Source organism: Trichomonas vaginalis, chromosome IV (genome assembly GCF_026262505.1).
Source record: "Trichomonas vaginalis G3 chromosome IV, whole genome shotgun sequence".
Taxonomy (NCBI): domain Eukaryota; phylum Parabasalia; order Trichomonadida; family Trichomonadidae; genus Trichomonas; species Trichomonas vaginalis.
This window is the reverse complement of record NC_067206.1, coordinates 31432936-31458943: the sequence shown is the minus strand read 5'-3', so window position 1 is coordinate 31458943 and position 26008 is coordinate 31432936. Positions and strand designations below refer to the sequence as shown.

The following is a 26008-nucleotide window of genomic DNA, read 5'->3' as shown; positions in this document are numbered from 1 at the left end:
GACAACTATTATGTTAATTTTGAGAACCCTAAGTTTAAATATCTTCAGCTTTCCATGGGAGCTTATGGAAATATGCCTGCAGAACCTGAAAAATCATATGGACCTGTATTTTATGAAATGGTTGCGAACGCTTGCAATACAAACAATGATATGATAGGATTTAATGAAGATGTTATGAGGTCATTGGTGGATGATGGTAGTGTGGAACATAAATGGGATAGCTATGACAACACACATTTCTTATGTGGTTTTCCAACAGAAGTGGACTTTTGCTTCCAGCAAGGTCAAACATCTACTGCTCCAATAACATACAAATTGTCTGTTAAAGGACCTATTGAACTAGCAACTGAAAATGTACCAAAGCCACTTATTGGATTTATGAGGGATTGTTGCTTTGCCATTCAGGTGCGTGCTAATGGAATCCCAATAATAAGATTAGATGACTATAACTTAGCTACGGACGACAGTGAGGAATAAAGGATGAACGTTTATTTTTAAAGCTTATAAATGAGTTCTTCATCAAGCTCTCGTGAACCTTCACCATCTGTGAAACAAACTTTACCAAACGATTATGGAGCACCTATTGAATATTTCTTACGAGCTGCACAATGGCAAAGAGCAGTCTCACCAAGGTTAGGTGTTCCACCAGCTCCTGTCAAAAATAGCATTTGGTCAAGTCCTTATATAAAATATGGTCTCCCACTAGGTTTGCTAGCTACAGCAGGAGCAGTTATGATGTTGAAAAGAAATAAAGCAAATGTTGTAAATAATACTGAAGTAGCTGAAGTTAAACAAACTCCAACGCCTTCACAAGCAAAACCTTCAATGACTCCTGAACCTATGGAAGTACAAACTCCTGTTCAAAAGTCAACTCCTAAACCGACTCCAACATTTAAACCAGAACCTACTCCTCAAATAAATCGTAAAACTCCTGCGTTTCCTTACTGAAAAAATAACGTTATTTTTATTTAATATTAAAATTTTTATTTGATTGAAATGACAAATAAAGTCACTGAAGCAATGAAACAAAAGTTTTTGGTAGAATACATTAAATCAGGAACTATTCCAGAAGGTTTTTACATTCATACTATGAAGGATGGTAGAGTTCAGTTTAGAAAGATAAAGCAACCATTAGATAAAGAAGGAATTTTGAGAAAGATTAAACTTCATGAGGACAACATTGCTGAACTTAAGAAGAAGTTAGAAGAGTTGGAGAAAGGAAGAGAGTTATAAAACAATGAATTCAACAGGGTGAAAAAACAGGTGAAAAAACAGGTGAGATCTCACCACTTCACCTAAATATATTTTTGCGCTATGTTTTCATACGTGTGGGAGTGGTGATATCATTAATTTTTAAGTTTATTTTTATTTTACTGAAAATTTTTATTTGGATGTAAATGACAGAACAAAAGCAACTCATTCGAATTCCACAGTATAACAAACATACATTTAAACATTTATTCTTCCTTCCTGAGCATAACATGTTCTTTCAAATACATCCGAGACCAGTTGACTTTTCATTGACTGTGTATAAAGATAGAAATAGTTATATCATTAAACCATACGATGACGAAGGTAAGTTATGTAAATTGTACGTTAAGAAGTTAGAGAAAGTTTATGGCTTCAAGTATGACTACAATAGGGTTAACACTGATGATGAAGATATTGAGGAAAATTTATGAGAACATTAGTGAAGTCGTTAGTGAGAACGATAGTGAGAACGTTTATTTTTTACATTAGTGAGTTCGTTAGTGAAGTGAAGTGGGTGGTGGTTTTGTAAATATTTAAGGTTAAGTTAGTGTTGTCGTTTGTGTTGTAAAATATACGTTAACGGTTTTGTAAAGTGTCAAACCATTATCTTGGGTAAGGTGGAACGCAGTGCCACCATACCCAAGATAACCATACTAACTTCTGATTCCCATTCGGACTTGAAAACTTGATAATCTCCTCCTGGTACACTCTGAATGGATTTTTTGTATTTGTTCTGTTTTTTAGAACCTTTTGTAACAGTTTTTTGTTTCAATATCATTTTGGAGTAACAATTCTCTTCAAATGATTTGACACAATCTTCTGGAAGTGGGGAAAGATGTAATGCTTTTTGTATATCTCCGAGAAAATGCTCTGGATCATTCCATTCTAAGATTGCAACGTTAACTCTAATGTTAATGTTCTTCCAGGCTCTTGATTTGTCCAAATAGCATGCAATTTTGGAGTTAAACGCTTCATTCATGCAGGTAGATCCAATGGAAGAAACTTTGGAAACTATGGGTGTCCATTTGTGAACCCAGTCATAGAGCATGAATTGAAGTTGGATCGAATTGACATCTTTTTGCCATTCAAAGCATTTGTAATTGTGCGGTTCGCAAAAAGAATGATTGCCTACGTAATGGTAGACACAATTCTCCCACATTTTCGTACGTTTGTCAATATTTTCTTCGGCAAAACATGACCAAAGCCACATACTTAGGCTTGCATTCAGACCCCAGAAAGGTCTCTCTATTTTTTCAATCTTCTGAGTCTTGTCGTTGAAAACTTCAACTGTCTTATGAGAAGCTGAGAACTTTGTAAAATCTTTTGAGATATTTTTTGATACATGACCTGGATCGAATCTTTCAAGATGAGAGACGCCAAATTCTTTAAAGACAGAGACACTTTTGTTATCTCGGTCTTTAATAATCTCTTTAACATCTTTCAAGATATTGTATTTCTTTAATTGCTTCAAGATGATTCGAGTTCCAGCACTTTCCATATTGTTGGAAGCTCCGGAATACTGAGCATGCTGTCTGTTTCCACCAATATGGTTGATGTTCACGCATGCAAGAACTCTTTTTGTGACAGCATCGAGCGCAGTTACTGTACAACTTGGCGAGTTTCGCCTGTGCGTCCATCTTGCATCAATGGATAAGTAACCACTGAAGGACTTTCTCGACAGCATTAGGGAAATACTTTTAAGTCTTCTAATCTTATCGTCACAAAATCTCTGTTGTCTCATGACACCACTCTTCACAGGGGGCTTAGTTCCACAAAGAGAAAGAAAGCGAGCACCTTTTGTATATGGCATTCCGGTCATTATGCAAGCACCAAGCATCTGTCGCGCTGAGAGTCGACGACGTTCGTGGAGTAAAATGTTATGCATTGCCTTTGTTTTCCGTTTTGGGTGAACAATATGGCCCATACAACAAAAAAAATGAAATCCCGCCAAAAGTGAAAATTGAATAAAAAGTAATAATTAATAAATATATACTATATCATTAGATGAATATTTTGGAATAACATTTTAAAATCGAGGTTTTTCAATGGATAACGGTTCAATCAAAAATTTGACCCCATTTTAGAATCTACATTAAAAATGGAACATTTCTGTCGTTTCAAAATTCCAAAATAACGTTTCTATTCCTCTCAAAAGTAAAAATAAACTTTATTGGGGAAAAATATTTTTATTTTCCAAAAAAAAATGAAAACCTTAAATGCAAATCTAATTTTGATGCTTTTGTTTGTGATTTTTTGGATTTCGAAAAAAATTTGAAAATTCAGACAAGTTACCATTAACACTAATACGTTTCAGCGAGTCGGTCCCATCAGAGAAATTTTCATAAATCGGCGATATAATTTATTATTTCAGCAAAATATTCTCAGATCCAACTAGAATAAGGTCAAATTATACAAATTTAGCAAAGGCTAGTTATCCTACCTATTCAATTAACTTTAATTTTAAATAATTCAAGACAATTCTCAAAATTACCTTAATAATCGCGTTCTCTTCGCAAAATGACGATTCATCATTCACTACCAGCATAACTGAGGGCTTGTGCTCACAGAATAATACAGATAATTTACTTATTAATGCAAAATTTAGTACCAAAAGGTAATCATAGAAGATACAAAAAAAGTTTCTTTATTTTGATTGCTGATTTTATTTCTTCTAAAATTTACCAAATCTAAAAAATCCAAAATTGAATGCTATTGAATTTCATGTTTATGTAACATATACTATTTATTATATAAGGAATAAAAATTTTATAGTTTTAATCAAAAATAAAGGTGTACTCAATGCATACAAAACAAGGTATTTTTTACTCATCCAAAATATGTTAACAGTGCTATTTATATAATCAATATCCGAATTTCGAAATCATTTTGATGAAATCTTTATTTTAAAATTGAGTTGACTGTTAAAATCACCCGAGAAGAGGGATTATCTCAATGAAAAGTACATAAAATAGCAAACGCACAAGATGGCACTATGCAGCTTTATATTGTTATACAGGATGAACATATAAAATGTTTGGAAAACACTTACTTCGTTCTACAAATGTGTATCTCTTTATATCAAAGATTCTTCTCAAATTATTGAGAGACCTCTCTCAAAAAAAGGAAAATTTGATAACTAAAAAAAATTATGGCATAACCTCTCGTTTTGCATAGATATATATTTACATGGTCACAGAGCTTATTTTCATTGTCAAAACTTAAAAATTTTTAGTGGACTATACCCTTAAAACGTCGAGATATGAGTATATAAAAATATACTTATATCTTCAATTCAAAAAAGATTCTTTCAAATCAGATAAATTTGAAAAATTAAAAAATATATAAATTAGTTTTATAATCATGGATATCGCCCAATAATTCACCAATCTTATTTTTGAATTCAATTTTTATTAATAAACTCCAGATAATAGTGCATTTATTATTACTAATTGTTTTTTCCCACAATTGAATGAAAATTAAAATAATTTTGATTAATTTTATTATACTGTTAAGGGTGCGCCCGGGAGGATCATGTAAACTTCAGAATTTAGAACCTTAATTTTTAAGCAATAACTTGGCTCCATAATAATCCTGTCATGGTGGCTGTTTGTATCCCCTAGTATTTTCCTCTTGAATCTCTTTTTCTGTCGAAATTAAATTCAAATCTCAGAAGTAGACGTGAATAATCGACTTATTACTGCTATTATACGAATAAATAAATTCATTATGTTATTTTTATTTACATAATATCTGTTTGAAGTCCATAATTCTATAAATTTTTCTTCAAAAACATTACAATCTTGATAGTTTTGATACTGTTTAATAGGTTTTTGGCACCTTATTTAGTAATTACAACGTATCGAGTCGATCTGAACTTAATTTTCGGAAATTTAAAATATTTATCATAAGTAAAATCTGATTTGAAATTTATGTTTAATTACTATATTTTGCATAATCCTAAGTAGCTTTTGTAAAAATTCATCAAAAAAAATTTTAACGTGCTTTAATTTTTTATTTTTTAAAATAATACATATTATTATATAACTAGAATATTTACAAATTTTACTGCTTTCAAAAATTTAATCCTCCTCCTCTCAAATAAACGTACATCCGGGTGGCCTGTTTTTTGCAAAAAATAAAATTTCATTTTTTTATGCTTAAAAAGTCAGAATTTTTATTTGCTTCTGGGATATATGATGGCTATATCAGATGCCCATTCTTTTTGATACTCAACATTAAACATAAAACTTAGCCGTTAAGGCTCTTCTGAAAATATTTTTTTTTCGAAAAATTTTCGAAAAAAATCAAAAAATTTAAAAATCCCGAATCTGCAGGGATTTTAAAAAATTCTTTTTAGTAAAACTTAAGGATATTGTATCAGATATATTGGTATGGGCAAATTCAATTTTAATACAATATTCATCGAGATATTGCGCTAACGAAGCGTTCAAAATTGAGAGGGTAATCCTCCTACTCTCAAATAAATGTACATGCGGGTGCACCCTTAATGATGAAAAAGTCATGATAATAAATTTAAATTATCAAACAAATTTTACAGTTTGATAAAAAGTTAAATTCCGGAAAATATTCTTATATGATGCTAACATATCCTTTTCTTTCAACATTATTCAAATTGAAGACAATAGAAAGTTGAAATCACTTTATTAAAAATTTGATTTAGCTTTATTTTTTGAATGCTTATCCTCTCGCAAAATGGTCGAGGTTAAATCAATATGAATGCAATTCATTACTAATAATATTTATCCACAAAATAATGTTCACACACATAAAATCTATTGAGATACCTCACAATTACTTCTTCATCAGAAATGTCTTCAGGATAATATCACTGTTCAAATTTATTAAATTATTAAATTGTCACTTTCTGACTGACGTAAATTTCAAATAAAAAAAGTTTCTCTATACTAATCATTATATAATTTCCAACATGTTTACGAATTTTTGGACCATTTCCAACTTTCACATAAACATCTCAAAATATCCAATATATTATTCAAAAATTAATCGTTTCAGTTTTCAAAAATTTCTTAAATTAAAAATCCCAAAATGTCTTGCTTGAAAATGATGTCTGAATTAACCCAAGTCCTTAATGATCATTCCTACAATGTCATTAAGCCCATGTTTAGCATAGGACAAAATACATACATCGAAGTACAACATAGACAACATAACCAATTTTTCGTTTGCAAGATTACCGAGTCCCCGAAAATCTTTGAAATCGAAAACAAGATCCTCTCACGTATCTCACACAAAAACATCATCAAAGTTTTCGAAAAATTCCAAGAGAAACAATTTAATTTTACAATTTTAGAACATTTCATGCCTGTATCATTAGAAAAGATTGGTGTAATACCAAAAGAACAGATTAGAATGTATTCTCTTCAAATTTTATGTGCTCTGGAACATTGTTCTTCTTATGGAATCTATATTGGAAATCTTTCTCCAAAAACAATTTTTATTGACAAATACGGAATGATCAAGTTCGTTGACTTCCAACATGCGATGCTAATTCCAAAGCGTTACTGCACCAGATTTTCAATAACAACGCAATTTCCAGCTCCAGAGATTGTTCAAGGAATTCCGTTCAACCCGAAGGCAGCAGACATGTGGTCAATCGGAATTATCCTGTTTTATATGGTAAATGGCACTTATCCATGCAAAGAATTTACAAATGCTGAAGAATATATGGCCAGCGTAGAGAATATCAAATCCATATTCCAGTTCAATGAAGACATGCTTCATGCAGATATATTAATCAATCTTTTCCAGACTGATCCAAATATTAGAGCTACTCTTGAGGACGTTCGCAAAGTTTTCGGTTTAGTTACAATTAAACTCCAGAGGAAATCACTAGAAGTTAATAAAACATGCGTTGAAGTCGCTATTCGTAGACGTGCTAAGGTTAGACCTGTTCATCTAAATAGCTACGCCGAAGTTAAGTCATATTTCAATTCTGTTTGATTTGTTTATTTTGTTTTTTAATGAATAAATTATATATATGATTTTTCATGCTATCAAAATTGAAAAATAATTTTTATTATCCATTCATCGCGGAATTCCTCTGCAAAAATGTTTGTACACTTGTTAAACGTTCTATTTTAGTGAAATGTGAAGGATGTACGCGGGTTTTTCAAATTCTTTTCATCAGGAGTTCAAATATTTAGCCAAAAAACATATAAATCAATTAGTCTCTTGTTGGTTAATATTATTACACTCGGACCATGCCGACTTTAACGACAATTCGAAATCAAAAATAGGGTTTTTCATGGTGCTTCCCCCACTTTTATCCGAATATTCATAATATGAGTTCAAAAGATCAGTGCTATAAGGTTTTTTCAAATGGATTAATTATTTCTATTGGAACACTTCTGGCACTAGCAACTCTTTTTAAATCAATTCCTGATATTTACACATATTATTCGAGTCATATCCACTATATTCACGTAGCCATTTTAGCATTGACTTATTTCATGTGGATTTGGTCTTGGCTTACTGCAGCATATGGCGATCCAGGATATATTAAAACAGATTTACAAGAAAGAGGCTTGTTGAAACAAATTCAACGTGGCGATATACCGAAAAATCTCCAACATCTCAAAATTTGTAGTAAGTGTGGACTACCAATGCCTAAAGGCTCTGTACATTGCGACGATTGCAAAACTTGCGTTTTACGAAATGATCATCATTGCGGAGTCATAGTTAATTGTGTTGCAGATAGGAACTTTAAGGCATTTGTACTAGGGTTTTTCTATGCAGGACTACTTTCGACCGTTTGCGGAATCTATTCTATTATTTCATGCGTTATAACCAAAGAAAACTCTGATATTAGCATTATTTCATTAATTACTGGAGTGTATGGCCTCGTTATTGCCGTCATGATGTTTTGTTTTACGGGAATTTTCCTTTGCACTAACTTTAACGAAACACAAAAAGGACAAATCTCATTATCTGACTATGTGTCATCATTTGGTCAACACATTTATCAATATTTCATTCCATTACAAAGAAAGTCCACAAAGCTCGCCTGGCCTGACGTGGAATGGGAATTTGATGAACCTTTGATGCTATTATAGAATACTTATATAATTGTTGTTATTATTTATACTAAAATTCACTGATAAATTTTTTATTTCTTCTTTATTTGATGAAACAATACAGGCAATATAAATGCTTCTTCAGAAAAGAGTTAATGCCCGACTCATTACTATATTATAAATAGCAACACCGAGATTGAATAAGATACAGACTTTTTCATTTTGTTCTTCTCTGATTTGTTTCGTTCACTTGGGACTGTAAACAAATTTTAGGATTAAGTCAGAAAATGGAAAATTTGGTTTCAAAAAATAAGAAGTTCAAACCAGAAGAGATGTGGAATAAAAAGATCTATAGTTAAAAATAATAAATCAGGTTTTTACAGTTCATTTAGGATTGAATGGATATATTCCTGTCTGGGGGATTTGAGCGATATTTCCGATTTGCATGAGAGATGGGTTTGGCATGCCATGAAGATTCATGGAGGACATTGGCATCATAGACTGGTTCATAAAGTTGTTGTTAGCGTTCTGGTCTGCTGGTTGCTGTGGGAATCCCATGTTGAAGTTCTGGGCAGCTGGTGGCATACCCTGGAACTGGCTCATATCACCAGCTGGGTACTGAGCGTTTCCAATTGGGAAACCTGGGAATCCAGTGGAGCTCTTGGTGAGGAGCTCGTTGAGAGCACGTTTCCTGCGGGCTTTTCTGTATGTGTAGTCTGGGTGCTCACGCTTGAACTCTTCTTGCATGGCAGCGGCCTTCTGCTTGTACTGGAGCTTGATCTCGTTTGGTACTTCCTTCCACATCTTGCCGAGGAGACGGGAGACCTCTGTGTTGGAGAGCGATGGGTTCTCCTGTCTTGCCTGGGTTCTCATAGCCTGGGAATAGAGAATGAAGGCGTTTGGTGGGCGGTGAGCGTTGTCACCCTCCTCCATGTCTTGGGCGTCACCTGCATCGTTCTGTGGCACTGGTTGGATCTGCGACATTTGCCATTGGTTCGCAGATCCATCCATTCCATTTTGAGCAAACATTTAATTGAAATGGCAAACCGTTAAAACGTCTGAAAAAACCCGCCAAAAGTTTATCGTCATTCAATTTTAGAGGATTTTTCGTCAATTTAGATTGAATGGAATCGTATATTTACCATATATCTTGTGCATTAAATTAGTCATATTTAAGGCAACTTATTTCACTAGTTTTTCACTGTTTATTTTCAGTTTTTACCCTTTATTCTGAACTTTTTCAAGAACTATAAAAATTTTTTGCTGACCATTTTCATGAAAATATCTTTAATATAATCTCGTTGAGATCGGTGATAGAATACTATCAATATAATTGAAAAATCTCTCAATATTGAACACCTCACTTTACGATGGCGTAAAATTGTCCCCGTCATGTTTAGCAAAAACCTCATCGGTGTATTACAATGTATTTGATTCTGTGTATACTTGAAAAATTCTTTGGATATCTCAAAGATTTTGCATTGGCAACAGAATTTTTCACACCCCTTTTAAAATGTTTCACATTTATAATTCCACAATTCCGATTCTGTGATATATACTGATATATTTGGAAGCTATTTTTCTCAAAAATATAATGATCTCAAAAAATTATAATTCAGCTCTCTCTCAACCCAATTCAAGGAAACATTCAAAGTATTTCTATTATGCTATCAATACTGAATATCAGAAATGTATATTTCCTGAAGTGCACAACGAACATACTTTAATATTTACCAAGATTTCAAATTGATTTTGGAGAAATATCAAATTTTGAATATATTTCGGCAAATATGTATGTGTTATAACCAATGCATACTGCTCACATAGTTTCCAAAGGAATTAAAGAAAATAATTCTCAAATGAGGCACATTTATGGGAAAGATTTTAATTTTATTATATTTGGATCGAAGAATATAGTGAGTTAGTCATGAGCGATCATATGGTCCTTTGGGAATTCAAAAGTTCAAAACACTCTCGATTTTCAATGTCTCTTCAGGATCTTTTGAGTTCCCTTTTCAAAAAGTGACATTTTGAGTATAAACTCATGGTTAAAAAAGAATGCATCTCTTTTGATTATCCTTGGGAATAAAGTATGTATAGTGATTCGGTATTGGATAAAGACAACGAAATAAGAATCATCAACGAGACTATTCATTATTTCTTCGTTTATTTCAAAATCCAAATGAATTTTCCAACAATAGTTGTACTAATTAATCATCGATATAGATTGTATTAGCTTTATACCTAACGTTCATTCGCATGAGAACTCTAAAATACTCGAAATTAAAAATACAATTTTTCAATTTGATTAATCGATTCAAGAATACCGATGAAATTAGAATTAATTCATTATGTAAATCCACATCATTTGTTCATAACTCTCTCTTAGATTGAATATATGAATTTTCCTTTTTTCTTTATTTAATCAATATATATAGAGCTTACGAGTATCTACATGAACTTATCTGAGAACTCATTATCAATTCACAAGTGTATTAATCTGAGATTATTTCAACCCGAAATTTGTGTTTTGGTTAATAGTTCAATGACCAATTGAGATGTCTAATTAATATTTACACGAAATATATTACATTATATAATGTGATAAGTCTTTATTTATATTAATTCCTGAGGAAATATGAGATCTCGAAGAGAAAATAAAATTTAATCAATTAACTTAAAGATGTATATTTACGTTATATAAGAATGAATAACTCTCTGAGGAAACTCATTTAGAAAATGAATTTCATAGTTTTGAAAAATATTTTTAGAATAAGTATGCGATTAATAATGTAAATGCAATTTTCCCTCATTTATAATAATTTTCTTCAGTTTCGAAGATATGTTTTACTACTCAAACATTACAATGACCCGTAATATTGAAATAGAAAGCTAGCTTTTGGCCTACCATCATATTTTGTATAGTCTATAAATACCATAATGTCATTACCTTATTCTGATAAGAAACAAATCAATTCAAAAATCAACAATTGAATTCTCTTAGATTTATCGGCAATAAATAAACGAGATTCATATTCTCTATCTTGCTGAATGTGTAAAATCAAAAATGGATTCTGTCGATGTCGAAAGAATTTTGTTCACATTGAAAATTGTAAGCAACGGCGTTTTAAGGGTGCACACGAGAGGATCATGTAAACTTCAGAATTTAGAACCTTATTTTTAGGCATTATCTTGGCTACCTATTTAGGCTCGAAAAGCAAAAAATATCAAAAAATACAACTTGAGTCCATTATGACCCTTTCATGGAGGTAGTTTTTATCCGCTAGTATTTTCCCTTTGAATCTCTTTACAATTCGAAATCAAATTCAAATCTCAGTAGAAGAAAGGAAGAATCGACTTACTACGGTTGTAATACGAATAAATACATATATTTAATTATTTTTATTTACATAATAATTGTTTGAAGCTCATATTCCAACAAATTTTTAAATAAAAACATTAAAATGTTGAAAATGTTCATATATTTTAATAGGGTTTTGGCACTTTATTGAGGAATTACTACATACATAGTCGAACTGAACTTGATATTTTGAAATTTAAATTATTTATCAAAATTAAAATTTAACTTGAAATTTATAATTATTTAGTCATATTTTGCATAATTCTAAGTAGATTTTGTAAAAAATCAAGAAAGAAAAATTTTAACATGCTTTATTTTTTCTTTTTTATAATAATACATATTATTATATAATTAACATATTCATAATGTTTCACCCTTTCAAAAATATAATCCTCCTCCTCTCAAATAAACGTACATACGGGTGGCCTCTTTTTTCAAAAAATTAAAATTTGAAATTTTGGGCTCAAATATTAGAGATTTTTTCAACCTTCAACGATATATGTTGTCTATATCAGACCTCCTTTCTTTTTGATACTTAACATTGTTCCTAAATCTTAGCCGTTAAGGCTGTTCTGAAAATATTTTTTTTTCGATAAAATTCAAAAATCCATTAATTCCTGAGGATTTTGGAAAAAAGTTTTTACATGAACATGTGTATATTATATGAAGTATATTGATAAGGTAAAAATCAAATTTTATTGCATATTCATCGAGAAAATAAACTAACGAATCCCTCAAAATTGAGAGGGTAATCCTCCTCCTCTCAAATAAACGTACATACGGGTGCACCCTTAAAATTATAGCAAGTTCATGGACAAAATAATCATTTTTTCTTAAAATAAAAAGGAAATCTAATAATTCGTTATTTTTTATGGCAACTCCTGAGAAAATCCAAGCAGCCATTGATAGTGGCCTTTAAAAAGCTGATGAAAATGGCGATGGAACCGTTAGCAAAGAGGAATTCATTTTTGTTATCAGCTCAATTGATGATTCAAAATCAGATCTTTGGATTACTAATTTATATCGCGCTTTTGATGATGAAAGAAACGATAAAGCAAAATGGGAGCCTATACAAAATTTCCTCATCCAATGGAAAGATCATTACAAAGAAATCGAGGAAGAAAAATATCCTTATGAGATCCTCAAAGTCTTTTATCAGGCCATGGATAAAGATAGAGATGGTAATGTTAAGCTTCAGGAATTAATTGATTTCCATAAAGGCTTCAATCCAAATACAAATGTTTATGAAGAAGCAAAGAAGATGAGAAAGATGGATGAAAATATGAATGGAACAATACAATTTTATGAATATTGCAAGTATTATGGTGATGAAGTTAAAAAGAGCACTGATGCCCATGATGGAAAAGGCAAAAGTCAATGTTGCCTTCTTATTTGAAAAAATTACTAAATGTTTTAACTTATTTTACTTTTAATGGCTTTATTTATCAAATTAGGAATCTAAATTCTCATTGAGGGATTTAGTAAAGTAGTCATTAATTTGAATTTCATTTTCTGAGATTTTTCAATACTTATATTGATTCGTTCTCTGAATCAATATTAACCTTTATTCATTTTTTTGAATTTCGAGCTTAGTTTCAGTTGGAAGAATTGTATTTAGTATTACTATAGCATTGATGAGTGCAAATTAATCGAATTTTAAGTTTTTGAAAATTGACGCAATATGAAAAGGGGAAACGGTTCGTCAGAGAACGACACAAGCTATGAAGCACATGAGATGCATGAATTTGATTATAAATGTATTGTTTTTCTTTCAATTTATTCTGATCGCGGCATTTATTCTATAATGTCATCATAACACAAAAGTTAGAAGCTCGGAGAATAGTATCAGCTCAAATCCGCTTTTTGCAGAACAAACAAACTAAATAAAGAGGGAAAAACAGAAATAACCAACATTTTTAAAATTCTATACCGAACTGATTATCGAGCCATCTCATCTCCGGAATCTCTGGCTTTGGTTCCATTGGGGTGAGAAATGGTAACTGTCTTCTATCTTCTGGTACGCGCGGAATATTCGCTTTAGCTTTCCTTCTTTCTAAAACGATGTAATGATTTTTGATATTGACATCAGTTCTATTATCAAAGAACTTAGATATTTTTGACCATTTAGGTCCATATTTTTCATATTTCTTAAGTAAGAGCTTCTCTTCCTCTTCTGTCCACTGATTCGTCCTCACATCAGGGTTTAAATAATAATTCCAACGATCACGGCACTGTCTTGGGGTTCTTGTTTGCATCTCTTCACTAATTGATTCCCAGTCAAATAAACCATACTTCTTAATTAACTCTTGGAGCTTCTGGTCTTCTTCAGCAGAGAATTTGTTTTTCTTAACAGGCTTCTTAGGCTGTGGTGGTGCTTGGGTATCGTTCATTTTTAAAAAGTAAAAATTCAAGGTTGAATTTCAGAATCATATTTGATTCAACAGACAATATTGATCATACGAAAATGATTCCTTATCAAAAAAACAAAAGCATTGAATAAGATTTATGAATTTAGATTTTTTGATAACAAAGCCGCCAAAATTTTTGAATTCCAACACACAAAAAACCGTTCACTCAGAATTTATAAAATAGCTATCAATTATTGATGGTCAACATTTTGCTCTTTATTTGCACTATCGTAATTAAATATGCTGGGATTGTTATACATGATGTTTAATTTATTTAGATATACCTTATTTCTCCGATTTTTTTTAGGAAATGCAAAATGCATTCTTGTCAAATTCAGAAATTCGTTCAGAACTTGAATATTCTGTCAGAGTGACAGCATGCAGTGTTTCATCGGAGAATTTTTCTCTGATATTTATTTTTGAAATAAAAAATTATTAAAACATAAAGCCTTGGCACTCAAAGTATGATATCACCAGTATTATGGAAATTCATTAAAATACCTTAAATCAAAAAATCAACAATTATGATAAAAAAAATTAATTCAATTGAAATTGACATCTATATATGATAAACACACATTGCAATCGAATCATTAATTATATATTGAAATCAAAATACTTCAAATAAAATTCATTATTTTATTCAAAATATAATTTTGTTTTAGATGGTTTAGAGTGTGCTAAAATTATCTAATATTAATGAAAAAGCTATATAAATAATAATAGATTTAATCAGAAACTAATTTATAAAATCGGCGTGAAAGTATTGACACTCTCCTTTTTGCACTTCTTAGCAATGAACTTATCAGTCTGGCATGTTAATAGTGATCCAATGATAGCACAAGCCATCCAAACAAAGCCATGCATTGATGAAGAAGTGATTCCAGAAGTCATTGCACCAATATTGCAGCCGTTTGCGAGTCTTGCGCCGAATCCCATGAGTAATCCGCCGAATACACCTCTAATATATTCAACAACTCCCTTCTTTTGGCCCTTTCCGAAATTTCCTTTGATTGTAGCGGCAAGGAAGGCTCCGAGAGCGATGAATATGTTAGAATCAAAGATGTTGACGTCGAGGAAGTTCTTTGGAAGTGGAGATTGTTGGAAATATACCCAATTATCTACTTTGACTCCGCATTTCTTCAAAATAGCGCAGCCAACCTTTGGTAATACTCCAGTGATGCCAATCATTGTACCATTGAAGAGATAGAAGAGCGCAAGAATGACTCCGACGATTGCGCCAACAATTATCGAATGATACCACTTTTCTTCGTTCTCATCATTCGATTTTGTATTTGGTCCGTCGATAGTAAACAAGCTCTTCATGACTGTGAAGTCATCGTGGCTTCTTTCGGAGTTCATTTGGCGTCTGCGAGATTTGATGGTATCAGAAATGAATGTGAGGCCGAATAATGCCATGATGATCATTAATGTAAAGCCAAATTCGATTTGGACTGGTTCTTTTGTTGCTGGAAGCTTTGACCACCATTTATAGACTGGATCCATAACAGCGAGAACAGACCCGACAACAAAGAAAGGTAAAACGAGGTAAGCCTTGAGGAAGCCTTCGCCAATGCCAACGAATGTTCCTGATGCGCAGCCTGAGCCGAGTTGCATTCCAATTCCGAACATAAATGAGCCAATAACTAATGATACACCAACTGGTGATCCGCTATCGGAGAATTTCTTGGTCTTGGTTGGGTCAAATAATGGATGTAAGCCTTGAATTGACTCAATTAATGAGCAAAGACCAGTACCAACGAACAACATAACAAGCAAATCACGGTATTGCTTGAAATCACCATCAGTTGTGAGAGATCTGAATGAGCATGTGAATCCAAGAGGTCCATACGTAAGAACAAATCCGAATAATGTTGAAACTATGCACAAAAAGCCTATTCTCCAGTTAGACGTTAATGAAAAGCATAGTGCTGTGAATGTTACATAAAGAACTATTGCAATAATAATCAGCCAGCGAGGTGATTTCTTTTCTTCCATTGAAAATTTTTGCCAATTTTATAGGCAGATTGTAAGATAAACCACTGACTCACTTAAGAAGTTGACTGTTATTGGATCATGAGTTTGATTTTATAAAAATTTTTTCTGGACAGGGGTTAAGGGTCCACTGTAAGGCCAAATAAGGTCTATCGTCGTCCCAAAAATATTGCTCGAGATGGTGTTTTACTAAGGCCCAAAAAAAACTTAAAAAAACACAAAAAAATTAACTTTACTCTTTTGAGATCCTTATCAGATATGCATCAATTTGATGCAGTATCGCAGTTCAAATCTGATTTTTTAATGTAGATGTACTCTAACATCCTTTAAAAAATGCAAAATGATATTAATTAAGCTTTTCATTTCTGTATCATACACGAAACAAAATCGTTCATTATACTAAAATTTATCAAAGTTTGATTAATGAAAAAATAATATCTAAATTTTTACATTGAGTCGGCTATTGATATGGTTAATATTAAATTAAGGGTTTAGTTTTGCGAAAAAAACGTACAATACGCAATTTCGCTAAAAAAACATTTAGCTAGCAATTTCGACTTTTGACTCCACTCAAGACGTCACTTTTTTATTTTTGCGGTATCATATTTTTGGAAAATCTTTATGAATATTATATTAAAAGTCTCTTTAATATCTATATTTCATATTTTTATCGATTTTTAAAGTTTTCGCGAAAAGTATTCAATTATTTTTGCTATTTGGTCGGGTAAATGTCAGATTTGCGACATTTTCTGATATGATATTCAGATTCTACGTTGATAATAATGCTTATAGAACCCTCTTGCTATTGTGTCAAAATTGCGAAACCGATAGCAAAAATATCTCGCAATATCAAAATTGAGATATTGAGTGAATTATGCATTATAGAGATTAAAAATCTGATTTGTGAAAACATCTCATCAGTTTCTAGCTAATTCAAAAATCTTTACTATCTTATTCGATTAAAATGAAAAGGGAATAGTTTCATTATGCTTTAAATGACAGTCTTATAATATAATCATAGTTTTCGCTCAATATGCAGCATTTTTTTTCGAAATCTATGGTCAATGTCCTAAATACTGATTGCTTTGCATTCATATCTCTTACATTTTCTATACCCACATCACTATTCATTGCTATTCCTATCTTTTTCATTTTTGTTTGTTTCTCATAATTTCTCAAAAACATGATAACTTGATATTTGTAAATATCATACTTTATAACGTAAATAAGAACTTGACCTATTAAGAAAAGCAGTAATGAAAAGAAAATCTGAAATTAAAAATTACAAGTTTCTGATGACAATTAGCTTAATTAAACCAGGTACAAGATTATATAATTGTATTTTCTATCCAATTATCCATATAATATCTTATCCAGAAAAAATAACTTGATCAATACCAAATGATTTTTTAACTAGTAAATAAAGTATTTTCTTTACACACACATTGTATATCATAGTTTTTTTTTGGTTTCGCAAAACATCCAAAAACAAATATGCTATAAAAGTGACAATTTTAGCAAAACGAAACCCTTAATTAAATCTTGTAAAAATTGGCATTATCCAGAATAATACCCACTAAAATACACAATTTTTTTAAAAAAAAATTTATCAATTGTGGGCGCGTAAAGGGTTGGCGTCCTAAGGCGTCCTGATGTAAACTATTCAATTTTTGAGAAGTTTACACCATAATTGAATAGTTTATGGCGTCCTGAGAGGAGATTTCAATGGGTATGGCGTCCTAAAAAATAGAAGAAAATGATTTTTTCTCGATTTTTCTAGAAATTGAATTTTTTAAAAAAGAAAAAAATCAAAACGTATACATGCAAGAAAGACTATAAATGAAGATTTTTCTATTTTTTTCATTCTAAAACATCTTTTTTTGGATAATTTTTTTTTAATAAATATGTAAGAAAGATTGAAGAAAAAGTAAATTTACTTTAAGAAAATTCGTTTTACATGATGTAAGACCCATAACAACTATAAATATTCAATTATTTAAAATAAAAAAAGAAAAACAGATTAAATGTATCTCACATCAAAATCCATTGACCTAAGGATGTTAAGTTTCTGTTTTTAAAAGTTGATATTTTTTTTTTAATTTTAAGAAAATTAATAGCATGTTATTAGACAATAGGAGTGTAATGATATTGACTAAACAGAAATGAGAGAATAGAGATATAATTTTGATAAGCAATATTGCGAACAAATTCTGAAGTAAAATCGCGATCAATAATTGAAAATTACGATCATGTACTGAAAAATGACGATCGAATTGAATGAATAGAATTATATCTAAGAAAAAATAAATTGTATTTAGAAGATGAACAAAGAAAGGTGTATGCTAAAAATCATTTAACAATAAATGGAAATAAAACGAAATTGTTAAAAGAAAAAAATGAAAATTGTTAAATAATATATTATTTTTTAGTCATAAGAATAAAAATATAGTAGTTATAAAAGGAATTAGACTTCATATATCAATTCTTTTTCTCTGTAGATGTGGAACGTTTGCTTTTCGATCTCTTTCGATGAACTTGAAAATATAAGTTATTATCGCTGAGAATCCTTTCCGAAATAGGAGCTTTACGTTTAGGAGGATTGTCGGATGAATTTTGTTTTTTATTGTTTGATTTTGTTGTTATGGAAGATTTTTTCTTATTTTTTTCAGAATTTTGCTTGCTATTAACTGAAACTTGTTTTGACGGCCCAACAATAGCATTTGTAGTAGGAAGAATTCCCAATAACGAGCGCATTTTCGATAATTGTTTTTCAATATGATCAAGAAGGTCCAGCTTATGTTCTAGATTACTAGACATTTGATTTGTAGAAGGATGGTTTTGATTTTCTGGTTCTAAATCTGTAGAGTCTGCAATATTTGAATTTTCGGAGCGAATTGGAGCATCTGAACCTTGATTTGTATCGGCTTGCTCAAAATTAGTTTGAATTGGAGTGGATGAATTAAAATCTGGATGATTTAATGTTTCATTAAATAATGCCATAATTTTTTCTCTTTTTTCATTAATAAACTTAGTGATCATTGTATCTTTATCTGTTAGATCGATCGATTTGAGTATATCTGCATCATGAACTGGAATATTTTCGAACAATGAACTCGATTCTATGGAACCATATGGAGAAATCTCGTTCTGAGCCAAAGAAAGATCACTTACGTTGTATTGTTTGATAGAAAAAATTGTTTTCTCAAGTTCTTTTTGAAAGCAGTCAAGAATATAATTTTTGTAGCTATCAGTGATAACGGTTTTTATATGGCGCTCGATCTTCTGGTTATTTTTGATGGCGTTATATTTATCTAATTGGATTTGAGATATCTTCTTAATAGCTTCATAAATGTTTGGATGTTTTAACGAAGAAAATTCTGAATGCATACTCTCGAGGCAATCATTAGTGAATATTGCAGTTGCATTATTATATTGAGATATTAAATTGTAGTGCGGCAACCAAACTTTGTTGAAATAATCAATATAATCTTTGATCGAATCAACTTTATTTTGATTAATTATATGCATTGTAAGTACAAATTCTTCATGAGACATGAATGGAGTAATAGAATATAGCTTAAATAAAGAATTTTGTAAAGTATTGAAATTTTTTGTATAAAGTGCTACAAGTTTCCTGTGTAAAGCTTGTTTGAAATGAAATAGGCATCCAATTATACGGACTTTAGGGAAAATTTGTTGAAGTGCCTCTATCATTCCCTTTTCAAAATCACAATGAATTTGAATTAGCTTTGAAAATTGAATACCCTTGACAGTAAAAATATATTCAAATGCCTTCTTATAAGATTCAAATGTGCGGTTTTTCATGAATATAAATAAAAGTGGTAGATATTGATTTGTTGAAGGTTCACAAATCATAATTGTTAGCATCTGTCCTTTTTGAAAATGTTTTGGTGTAATTTTAAAAGTTCCATCGCAAAATAAATCTGTGGCTTCTTTTGCAAATTGAATTGCCTTCTCAAAACCAAAAAACATCGTCTCACAATTTGCTTGAAAATCATGGCCAATGAAAAACTGCTCGCCATTTATTAAACAAAAATTAGCAATTTCATCGTCTGTAATTTTTTCTCCAACAGAAAATTTTCTGGACTTATTATAAACTTCCCTGACCAATGAATCTTTAATTAATGGGTTTTCATCAGTACCAACAGCAAGTTCTGTCATAAATTTTTTAATCTGCTGAAAAGTGCCGTTGTCTTCAGAAAATTTTGCCATTGCCTTATTGTATATTTCTGTCAGAGTCATTGATTTATGAAGATCATTTTTTTCATTTTGTAACTTTTTAAATTGTCTGCATTCGGGTATATGTTCCTTTTGTAAATCTTCGGAAACTGAACTGTTCTCAATTTTAACTAAATAACGTGCTTGACAAGAATGATCGATGCAACGGTAGTAACGTTCAATATTATTTGAATTAATAATATTTGTATGATCATGCGAATAAAGCATATCTTTGCGAACAATTGTATCAGGATATTTTCCAGTAACTGCGGGAATATTTTTAACTGCAATATAACTAAAATATCTTCTGACAGCTTTAGATTCATTTTCGGCGTATTTAATATTAAAATATTGAAGAACTTGTTTGATTATATTCGTTTTTTCATCTCTCGATGTTGATTTTTGGTATTTATCAGATTGTTCCCTGATAAATATTTTATTTTCGTCTGTAAAGTTTGCTCTTTTTTGATTAAATATAGATGATTTTCCCATTAAAAAATGAAATGATGCAAAATTTACGAAAACCGTTCGAAAATTGAATCAAAAATGAAAAGTAATACTTAAATGAGTAATTCTTTGAGATATTGGTCTTAGATTGAATGTAGCGTCATTCTTATATAGAATATATATTCATATCATCGGAAATATGATAAAAAGCATATAATAAATGTCAAAAAAGTGAACAAATAAGCAAAGATATTTTTTAAAAAACAATGAAAAGTAATACTTAAATGAGGAATTCTTTGAGATATTGGTCTTAGATTGAATGTAGCGTCACAAATTTCACAAATATAATTTACTATACAATTTTATTCATTTTTTTAAAATGGCTGACGACAGTCTGTATCAACTAACTCAACTAGTCAAGCATAATGATTATTCTTCGGATTCATTAAATCAACTTTATCAATGCATAAGTACAATGACAGAAAGATCAATTGGATGCTTGAATTGGGATAAATTTTTCAAAAAAATCACAGTGACTGATGAAGTTCTTTTACATTTTTTAGCATCCGTTTTAAACATTGAAAAGATATCAGAATGTTTCAAGGATTCTATTTTTTATCACAATATTAATCTTGAAAAATTCAGTAATTTAACTGAAACAGAACAACAAACAATTTTAAATTCCTACAAAGCGGATAAATTTACATATTACATAATGTGCTCACAAATTGTAAAATCAAACTGGAACAATTTATCCCAAACTTTAGTTAATATTGCAAATCAATATTTGCCATTTTTAGATGAAGAAAAGCAAATATATATTTACTGAAATAACTGGCAATTATCAAAATTTTGAAATTTCAGTTGCAAACTTGTTACTTTTTTATGAAAACAATGAAGAAAAATTAAGCAACTGTTTTAATTTAACATTGTTCCAGCAAATTTATTCCAAAAATGGAATCGAGCAAATGATATTTTTTGCTGCAAATACAATTTGTTGCAATAACACTTCTATCAATTTTTACAATCTCCTTGAAATTGAAGAAATGAATCCATTTGATTTTTTTTATTTCTCAATTCAATAAAAGAGATATTAAATTGCGATGATTTTCCAAAAGTTACAGAAGTAATCACAGGTTTAATCTCAGCTTCAAATATTAATGCTATTATGCGAATTTGCCAAAAATTTTGGATAAAATTACATTTTATAAATGTAATTATTGCCATATTACCTCAATATGGAATTTTATCACAAATGCAGCAATAATTCTTCCTGATGAAGATTTATTAATCAAATTATTAAAATTCATAGAAAAAACAGAAAAAGCAACAGATGAATTATTCGAACCGGAGAATGATTTGGGTTTCTATGAATATTTAAATTCGATTTTCTCAGATATTACATCTGCGAGAAATAAGCAATTTCTCTTGGAATTTCTAAATACCCATGAAGATGACTTCACTTATGATCAAACATTGTGAGGTCATTTTTGATCAACAAATTAATTGAAATTCCGATAAAAAAATTCACAAATTGGATCAAAAAAATCGAATCTCAAGTTAAAAATAAAAAATTTCTACATTTTTATCAAATTTAGATTTTTTTTCAAATCATGCGAATTGATTGAATAATTGCATATTTTATCCCATGCATCTAGAAGTATGTGTAATATTTTTGCTTTCATCAAGAAATTGTCGAATTTGATCTTAATTTTTTTTGAAAAATATACTTTTAGAAAAAGAAATAGTGATTGAATAGCTGCCCATGCTGTAAAAGGGTTATTTTTACAAGTAAAAAAATTGTTATTTTTCGAGCAAGTCGAGGCTTTTTTACCATCTTATTTTTGAAAAATTTACGAAAAATTATATCTGAAAAAACGCTTCATTTTGATATCTTACAATGATAAAATACCAATGTTGCTGGGATATAATAGCTACACCTGGACATCTACTACATTAATGCGTATGACAGGTAAAGTTGATTTCAAAAGTATAGCCTGGAAAGATTACAATAAATCAACGATAATTCAAAAAAATTTCTTATAAGTTAACATAATAAAAATTTAATTTTTATATTGCTTGTATTATACTTAAGTATATAATATATTTAAATCTTAGAATGAAAATTCGGGACGCCCTAGCTATTCAATTTTCCCTTAGGACGCCCATAAACCTCTCAAAAATGTGATGTAAATATCACAATTTTGAGAAATTTACACTAGGACGCCTTAGGACGCCAACCCCCTTTTTTACCATCAATTGTTATGGTATATCTTTATGATAATGAATAAAATGCTTATTTTTCATAAGTAAATACATAATTTATGCTTAAACACAAAAAATAACACGAAAATTTTTGGCCAACATTTCAAAACTAAGGATAATGGTTTGAAGATATAAACAATAATACTTTGTCCAGGGAATTAAATTTGTGCTATCCAATTGTCAATTCTTTGAATTTTTTTTAAACGCAAGATATCCCGGCATTAGCCTCAATAAATATATATATTATGCATCATAATATTAGTTTGTAATGGCATTAAAGCGAAATTCCTAATTTCTTCTCAATTAAATTCCTTGAAAAACATTGGAATTAATGATTGGAAATAGGTCAAAAAAATTCCTAATATAAAACTTATAATTAAGATAAAATTAAAATTCGAAAATATCTATTTTTCAAAACACGCATCCAAAAGCGAAAAAATTCGAAAAAATCATGTTCTTATAAAACTCACTGATTTTGCAATTTTTATGAGATTTGAAGTGATAGAATATATTACCATCTTATTGAAACATATGCTTCATTGTTGTATTCACATAATATTAATCAGAACACTAGGAAAAGTGGATTTTCGAAAAATGACGATAACGATTATTTGCAAATCGCCTCTCAATTTTGAGAGACTTTCAATTTTTACAGTGGACCCTTAAAATCAGAAACTATTGAAATGTGATTGAAAGCTTCAGGAAATAAAATAATCGCTGGTGGACCATAGGCTCTTTATCGAACAACAATTATCTGAAATCCTTGATCGAATCTATTTCTTGAGATATTACACTTGAGTTATGATTCAAGAACCTGTCACTGAGTTTTATAGCTTGAGGCTTCTTATATTCTCATCCGTTTGCTCTAGAAAGCAAACATTATGTAATTTTATTTAACACTAATTCGTCAAAAAATTAACGAAACATCTTCTTATAGGCAAGATATTAAAATTCTTCTGTTCTAATAAAAATATAAAAAATAAACGGGAATTCTAAAAAAATTTGGGAAAAAATTTGTTGAAGATGAAAGTTATGGTTTCAAATCCTTATGAGATGCTGAATCTCAAAAACAAAGCATGGGTAGATACACTTTATATTCCAGAACTAAAAGATGAACACTCTTGCGCTCATCCATCAGATTTTTTAGTTATTTTATGTCAAAATATATTTAAAGAGTATGAACCATATCATCCAGTAAAATCATCACCAGATAAAAAGAGAAAAAGCTCGCTTACATATGTCAGAAGTCTCTACGAATTTTACAAAATTACACAACCAGATCATTGGTCTCCAATACGCGATATTGAAGAAGTTGATATTAATGATGTTTCAAACACTGGTGTTTTTTCATTTAATCAGGCAATTGATGGAATTCGAAATTACCTCACCCCTTCAGCAGAATTTCTAAAGGCATTATCAGCTGATATAGAGTCAAGAAAACAAAATGCTACTGCAATTTCAATGGAAATTCAATCTGTTGCCGAAGAATGTGCCTATTATGATGAAAAAATCAGTAAATTAAAAGAATACGTTAATAATATGGACCCTTCTGATGAAAAAGATCGATTATTACAACTGTTTTGATATGTTATTTTTGTTACAATATAATTAAAATATTTTGTTTGATTTTTCGAACCTGAAATTGATTATTTAGCTACCCGCTGTGGTCTAGTGTATTTAGTATCTATGGATTTATCTATAATAAAAAATCAATTAAGATTCAACATGTTAGTGATGATTGAGTATTAAATCTATCGAATTCATGGATACAACAGATAGGTGTTTCAATAGAAACCATACTTATAATATCATTTTCATTGGTGAGCGAATTCGATGTTTGTACATGCGAACATCTCCTCTCCAATCAGAAAATCTTTCATCTTAGCAGCTTTTATATTGATAGTTCTATATATATTTCATGCAATATGCGCAACACAAATCTCAGAATACATTCCACAAATACAATCTCAACCATACATACAAAATTCTGACAAATGCAAATTATACATGTTCTTATTAAACGGTAACCCACAAAATATGATACGTGTTAAAGTAGGATATGAATATTGGGCTCGAGATTTTGCAAAAATGTTTAAGAATTCTATGCTAAGAGTAGGATCTGCTCTTGACTTGGATGTAGAACTCGATTATCAGTATAATATACCATGGAATGGTTCGATTATTCATTTTCAAAATTTTCTTCACATGTTTATTCAAAGTCTCTATGATTTTTATTACTCTACAGACTTGGATTGGTATGCGAGAACTACTGATGATTGTTTAGTTGACATTCGCAAGCTTCCTCAGATGATGAGCGAATTAGAAAGTGAATACGATCCTCGAAAAGACATTGTAGTTAAAGGACATCTTATACAATCTCCTGTTATTGTTAAAGGAAGGAACTTTGCATACCTTCATGGTGGATCTGGTTGGATCATGTCTCGTGCTGCAGTTCATGAATTTCTCCTTCACGAAAAAGAATACGTAGATGAATACTACTCCGAATATGCAAAAGGAGACGACGTTATTACTTTCCAAATGATGAATAAAATGCACCTGAAACCAAATCAAATAAATTCATACAGATTCCTTGGTCCTCCACTTCTTGATGAATCTGTCGATAATCTTGAGTATAAATGGTATGAAAATATCAAAGTTTGCTCAGATCATAGTTTATCCTACTTAAATCCTAATACGTATCTCAAGGATGTAGTCTTCTGGCACGCAGGAAGAAACGATATGGTCACAACTCGAAAAGGTTTCAGATATTTATCTGAAATTCCAAGTGAACTCAAAGTTCAGTTTGCCAAAGAGAAAGGAACTATTTGTTTTCTACAACAAAATCCATTTATCAACAAAACTTCAAATTAATTTGATATTATATTTTTATATGTTTATTGTTTTTGTAAACTTTGCCTTTATTATATCTTATATTGTTTGATCCTACAAGCTGATCAAAATACATAAAATTTAGCCTGTATTTCAAA

General features: G+C 30.4%; 11 protein-coding genes and 1 pseudogene across 12 annotated transcripts, besides 7 other annotated features; 6 read left to right on the top strand and 6 right to left on the bottom strand.

Moving 5' to 3' along the window:
- Positions 1-1910: part of a mobile genetic element that runs on past the window's edge.
- TVAGG3_0201970 lies at positions 753-945 on the top strand (annotated as a pseudogene). Its single transcript has one exon. A coding segment is annotated over exon 1 (193 nt).
- Positions 1221-1910: a terminal%2Cinverted (terminal inverted repeat of Maverick-1C transposon ID:TVAGG3_0201960).
- Positions 1909-4495: a mobile genetic element.
- On the bottom strand, positions 2495-3175 carry TVAGG3_0201950 (zebrafish ch211-108c17.2-related family; the record flags this gene model as incomplete). Its single annotated transcript, XM_051226315.1, has 1 exon — positions 2495-3175. A coding segment is annotated over one exon (681 nt), but the record flags the coding sequence as incomplete, so codon positions are not given.
- Positions 4474-4495: a terminal%2Cinverted (terminal inverted repeat of Kolobok-1_TV transposon ID:TVAGG3_0201940).
- Positions 4496-4764: 269 nt separating this feature from the next.
- Positions 4765-5755: a mobile genetic element.
- Positions 5756-6318: 563 nt separating this feature from the next.
- Positions 6319-7233, top strand: TVAGG3_0201920 (cAMP-dependent protein kinase protein; the record flags this gene model as incomplete). Its single annotated transcript, XM_001327382.1, has 1 exon — positions 6319-7233. The coding sequence occupies one exon, from the start codon at positions 6319-6321 to the stop codon at positions 7231-7233; it is 915 nt and encodes a 304-aa protein (XP_001327417.1).
- A 341-nt stretch (positions 7234-7574) lies between these two features.
- On the top strand, positions 7575-8345 carry TVAGG3_0201910 (cysteine S-palmitoyltransferase protein; the record flags this gene model as incomplete). The annotated part of the gene is made up of 1 exon (XM_001327383.1): positions 7575-8345. One exon carries the CDS (start codon positions 7575-7577, stop codon positions 8343-8345), a length of 771 nt encoding a protein of 256 aa, XP_001327418.1.
- A 318-nt stretch (positions 8346-8663) lies between these two features.
- Positions 8664-9340, bottom strand: TVAGG3_0201900 (SRY (sex determining region Y)-box family; the record flags this gene model as incomplete). The annotated part of the gene is made up of 1 exon (XM_001327384.2): positions 8691-9335. The coding sequence occupies one exon, from the start codon at positions 9333-9335 to the stop codon at positions 8691-8693; it is 645 nt and encodes a 214-aa protein (XP_001327419.1).
- A 2097-nt stretch (positions 9341-11437) lies between these two features.
- Positions 11438-12458: a mobile genetic element.
- A 93-nt stretch (positions 12459-12551) lies between these two features.
- Positions 12552-13386, top strand: TVAGG3_0201880 (EF-hand family; the record flags this gene model as incomplete). Its single annotated transcript, XM_001327385.1, has 1 exon — positions 12830-13063. One exon carries the CDS (start codon positions 12830-12832, stop codon positions 13061-13063), a length of 234 nt encoding a protein of 77 aa, XP_001327420.1.
- Positions 13387-13583: 197 nt separating this feature from the next.
- On the bottom strand, positions 13584-14057 carry TVAGG3_0201870 (RNA polymerase II transcription regulator recruiting protein; the record flags this gene model as incomplete). The annotated part of the gene is made up of 1 exon (XM_001327386.1): positions 13584-14057. One exon carries the CDS (start codon positions 14055-14057, stop codon positions 13584-13586), a length of 474 nt encoding a protein of 157 aa, XP_001327421.1.
- Positions 14058-14750: 693 nt separating this feature from the next.
- On the bottom strand, positions 14751-16120 carry TVAGG3_0201860 (sulfur transport; the record flags this gene model as incomplete). The annotated part of the gene is made up of 1 exon (XM_001327387.1): positions 14820-16073. The coding sequence occupies one exon, from the start codon at positions 16071-16073 to the stop codon at positions 14820-14822; it is 1254 nt and encodes a 417-aa protein (XP_001327422.1).
- A 1567-nt stretch (positions 16121-17687) lies between these two features.
- Positions 17688-23010: a mobile genetic element.
- TVAGG3_0201850 (MULE transposase domain-containing protein) lies at positions 18765-19070 on the bottom strand (the record flags this gene model as incomplete). Its single annotated transcript, XM_001327388.2, has 1 exon — positions 18765-19070. A coding segment is annotated over one exon (306 nt), but the record flags the coding sequence as incomplete, so codon positions are not given.
- Positions 19804-20252, bottom strand: TVAGG3_0201840 (MULE transposase domain-containing protein; the record flags this gene model as incomplete). The annotated part of the gene is made up of 1 exon (XM_051226314.1): positions 19804-20252. A coding segment is annotated over one exon (449 nt), but the record flags the coding sequence as incomplete, so codon positions are not given.
- A 1034-nt stretch (positions 23011-24044) lies between the features above and the next one.
- On the top strand, positions 24045-24605 carry TVAGG3_0201820 (uncharacterized protein; the record flags this gene model as incomplete). Its single annotated transcript, XM_001327389.1, has 1 exon — positions 24045-24605. The coding sequence occupies one exon, from the start codon at positions 24045-24047 to the stop codon at positions 24603-24605; it is 561 nt and encodes a 186-aa protein (XP_001327424.1).
- Positions 24606-24767: 162 nt separating this feature from the next.
- TVAGG3_0201810 (uncharacterized protein) lies at positions 24768-25938 on the top strand (the record flags this gene model as incomplete). The annotated part of the gene is made up of 1 exon (XM_001327390.1): positions 24855-25892. One exon carries the CDS (start codon positions 24855-24857, stop codon positions 25890-25892), a length of 1038 nt encoding a protein of 345 aa, XP_001327425.1.
- Positions 25939-26008: the final 70 nt, after the last annotated feature.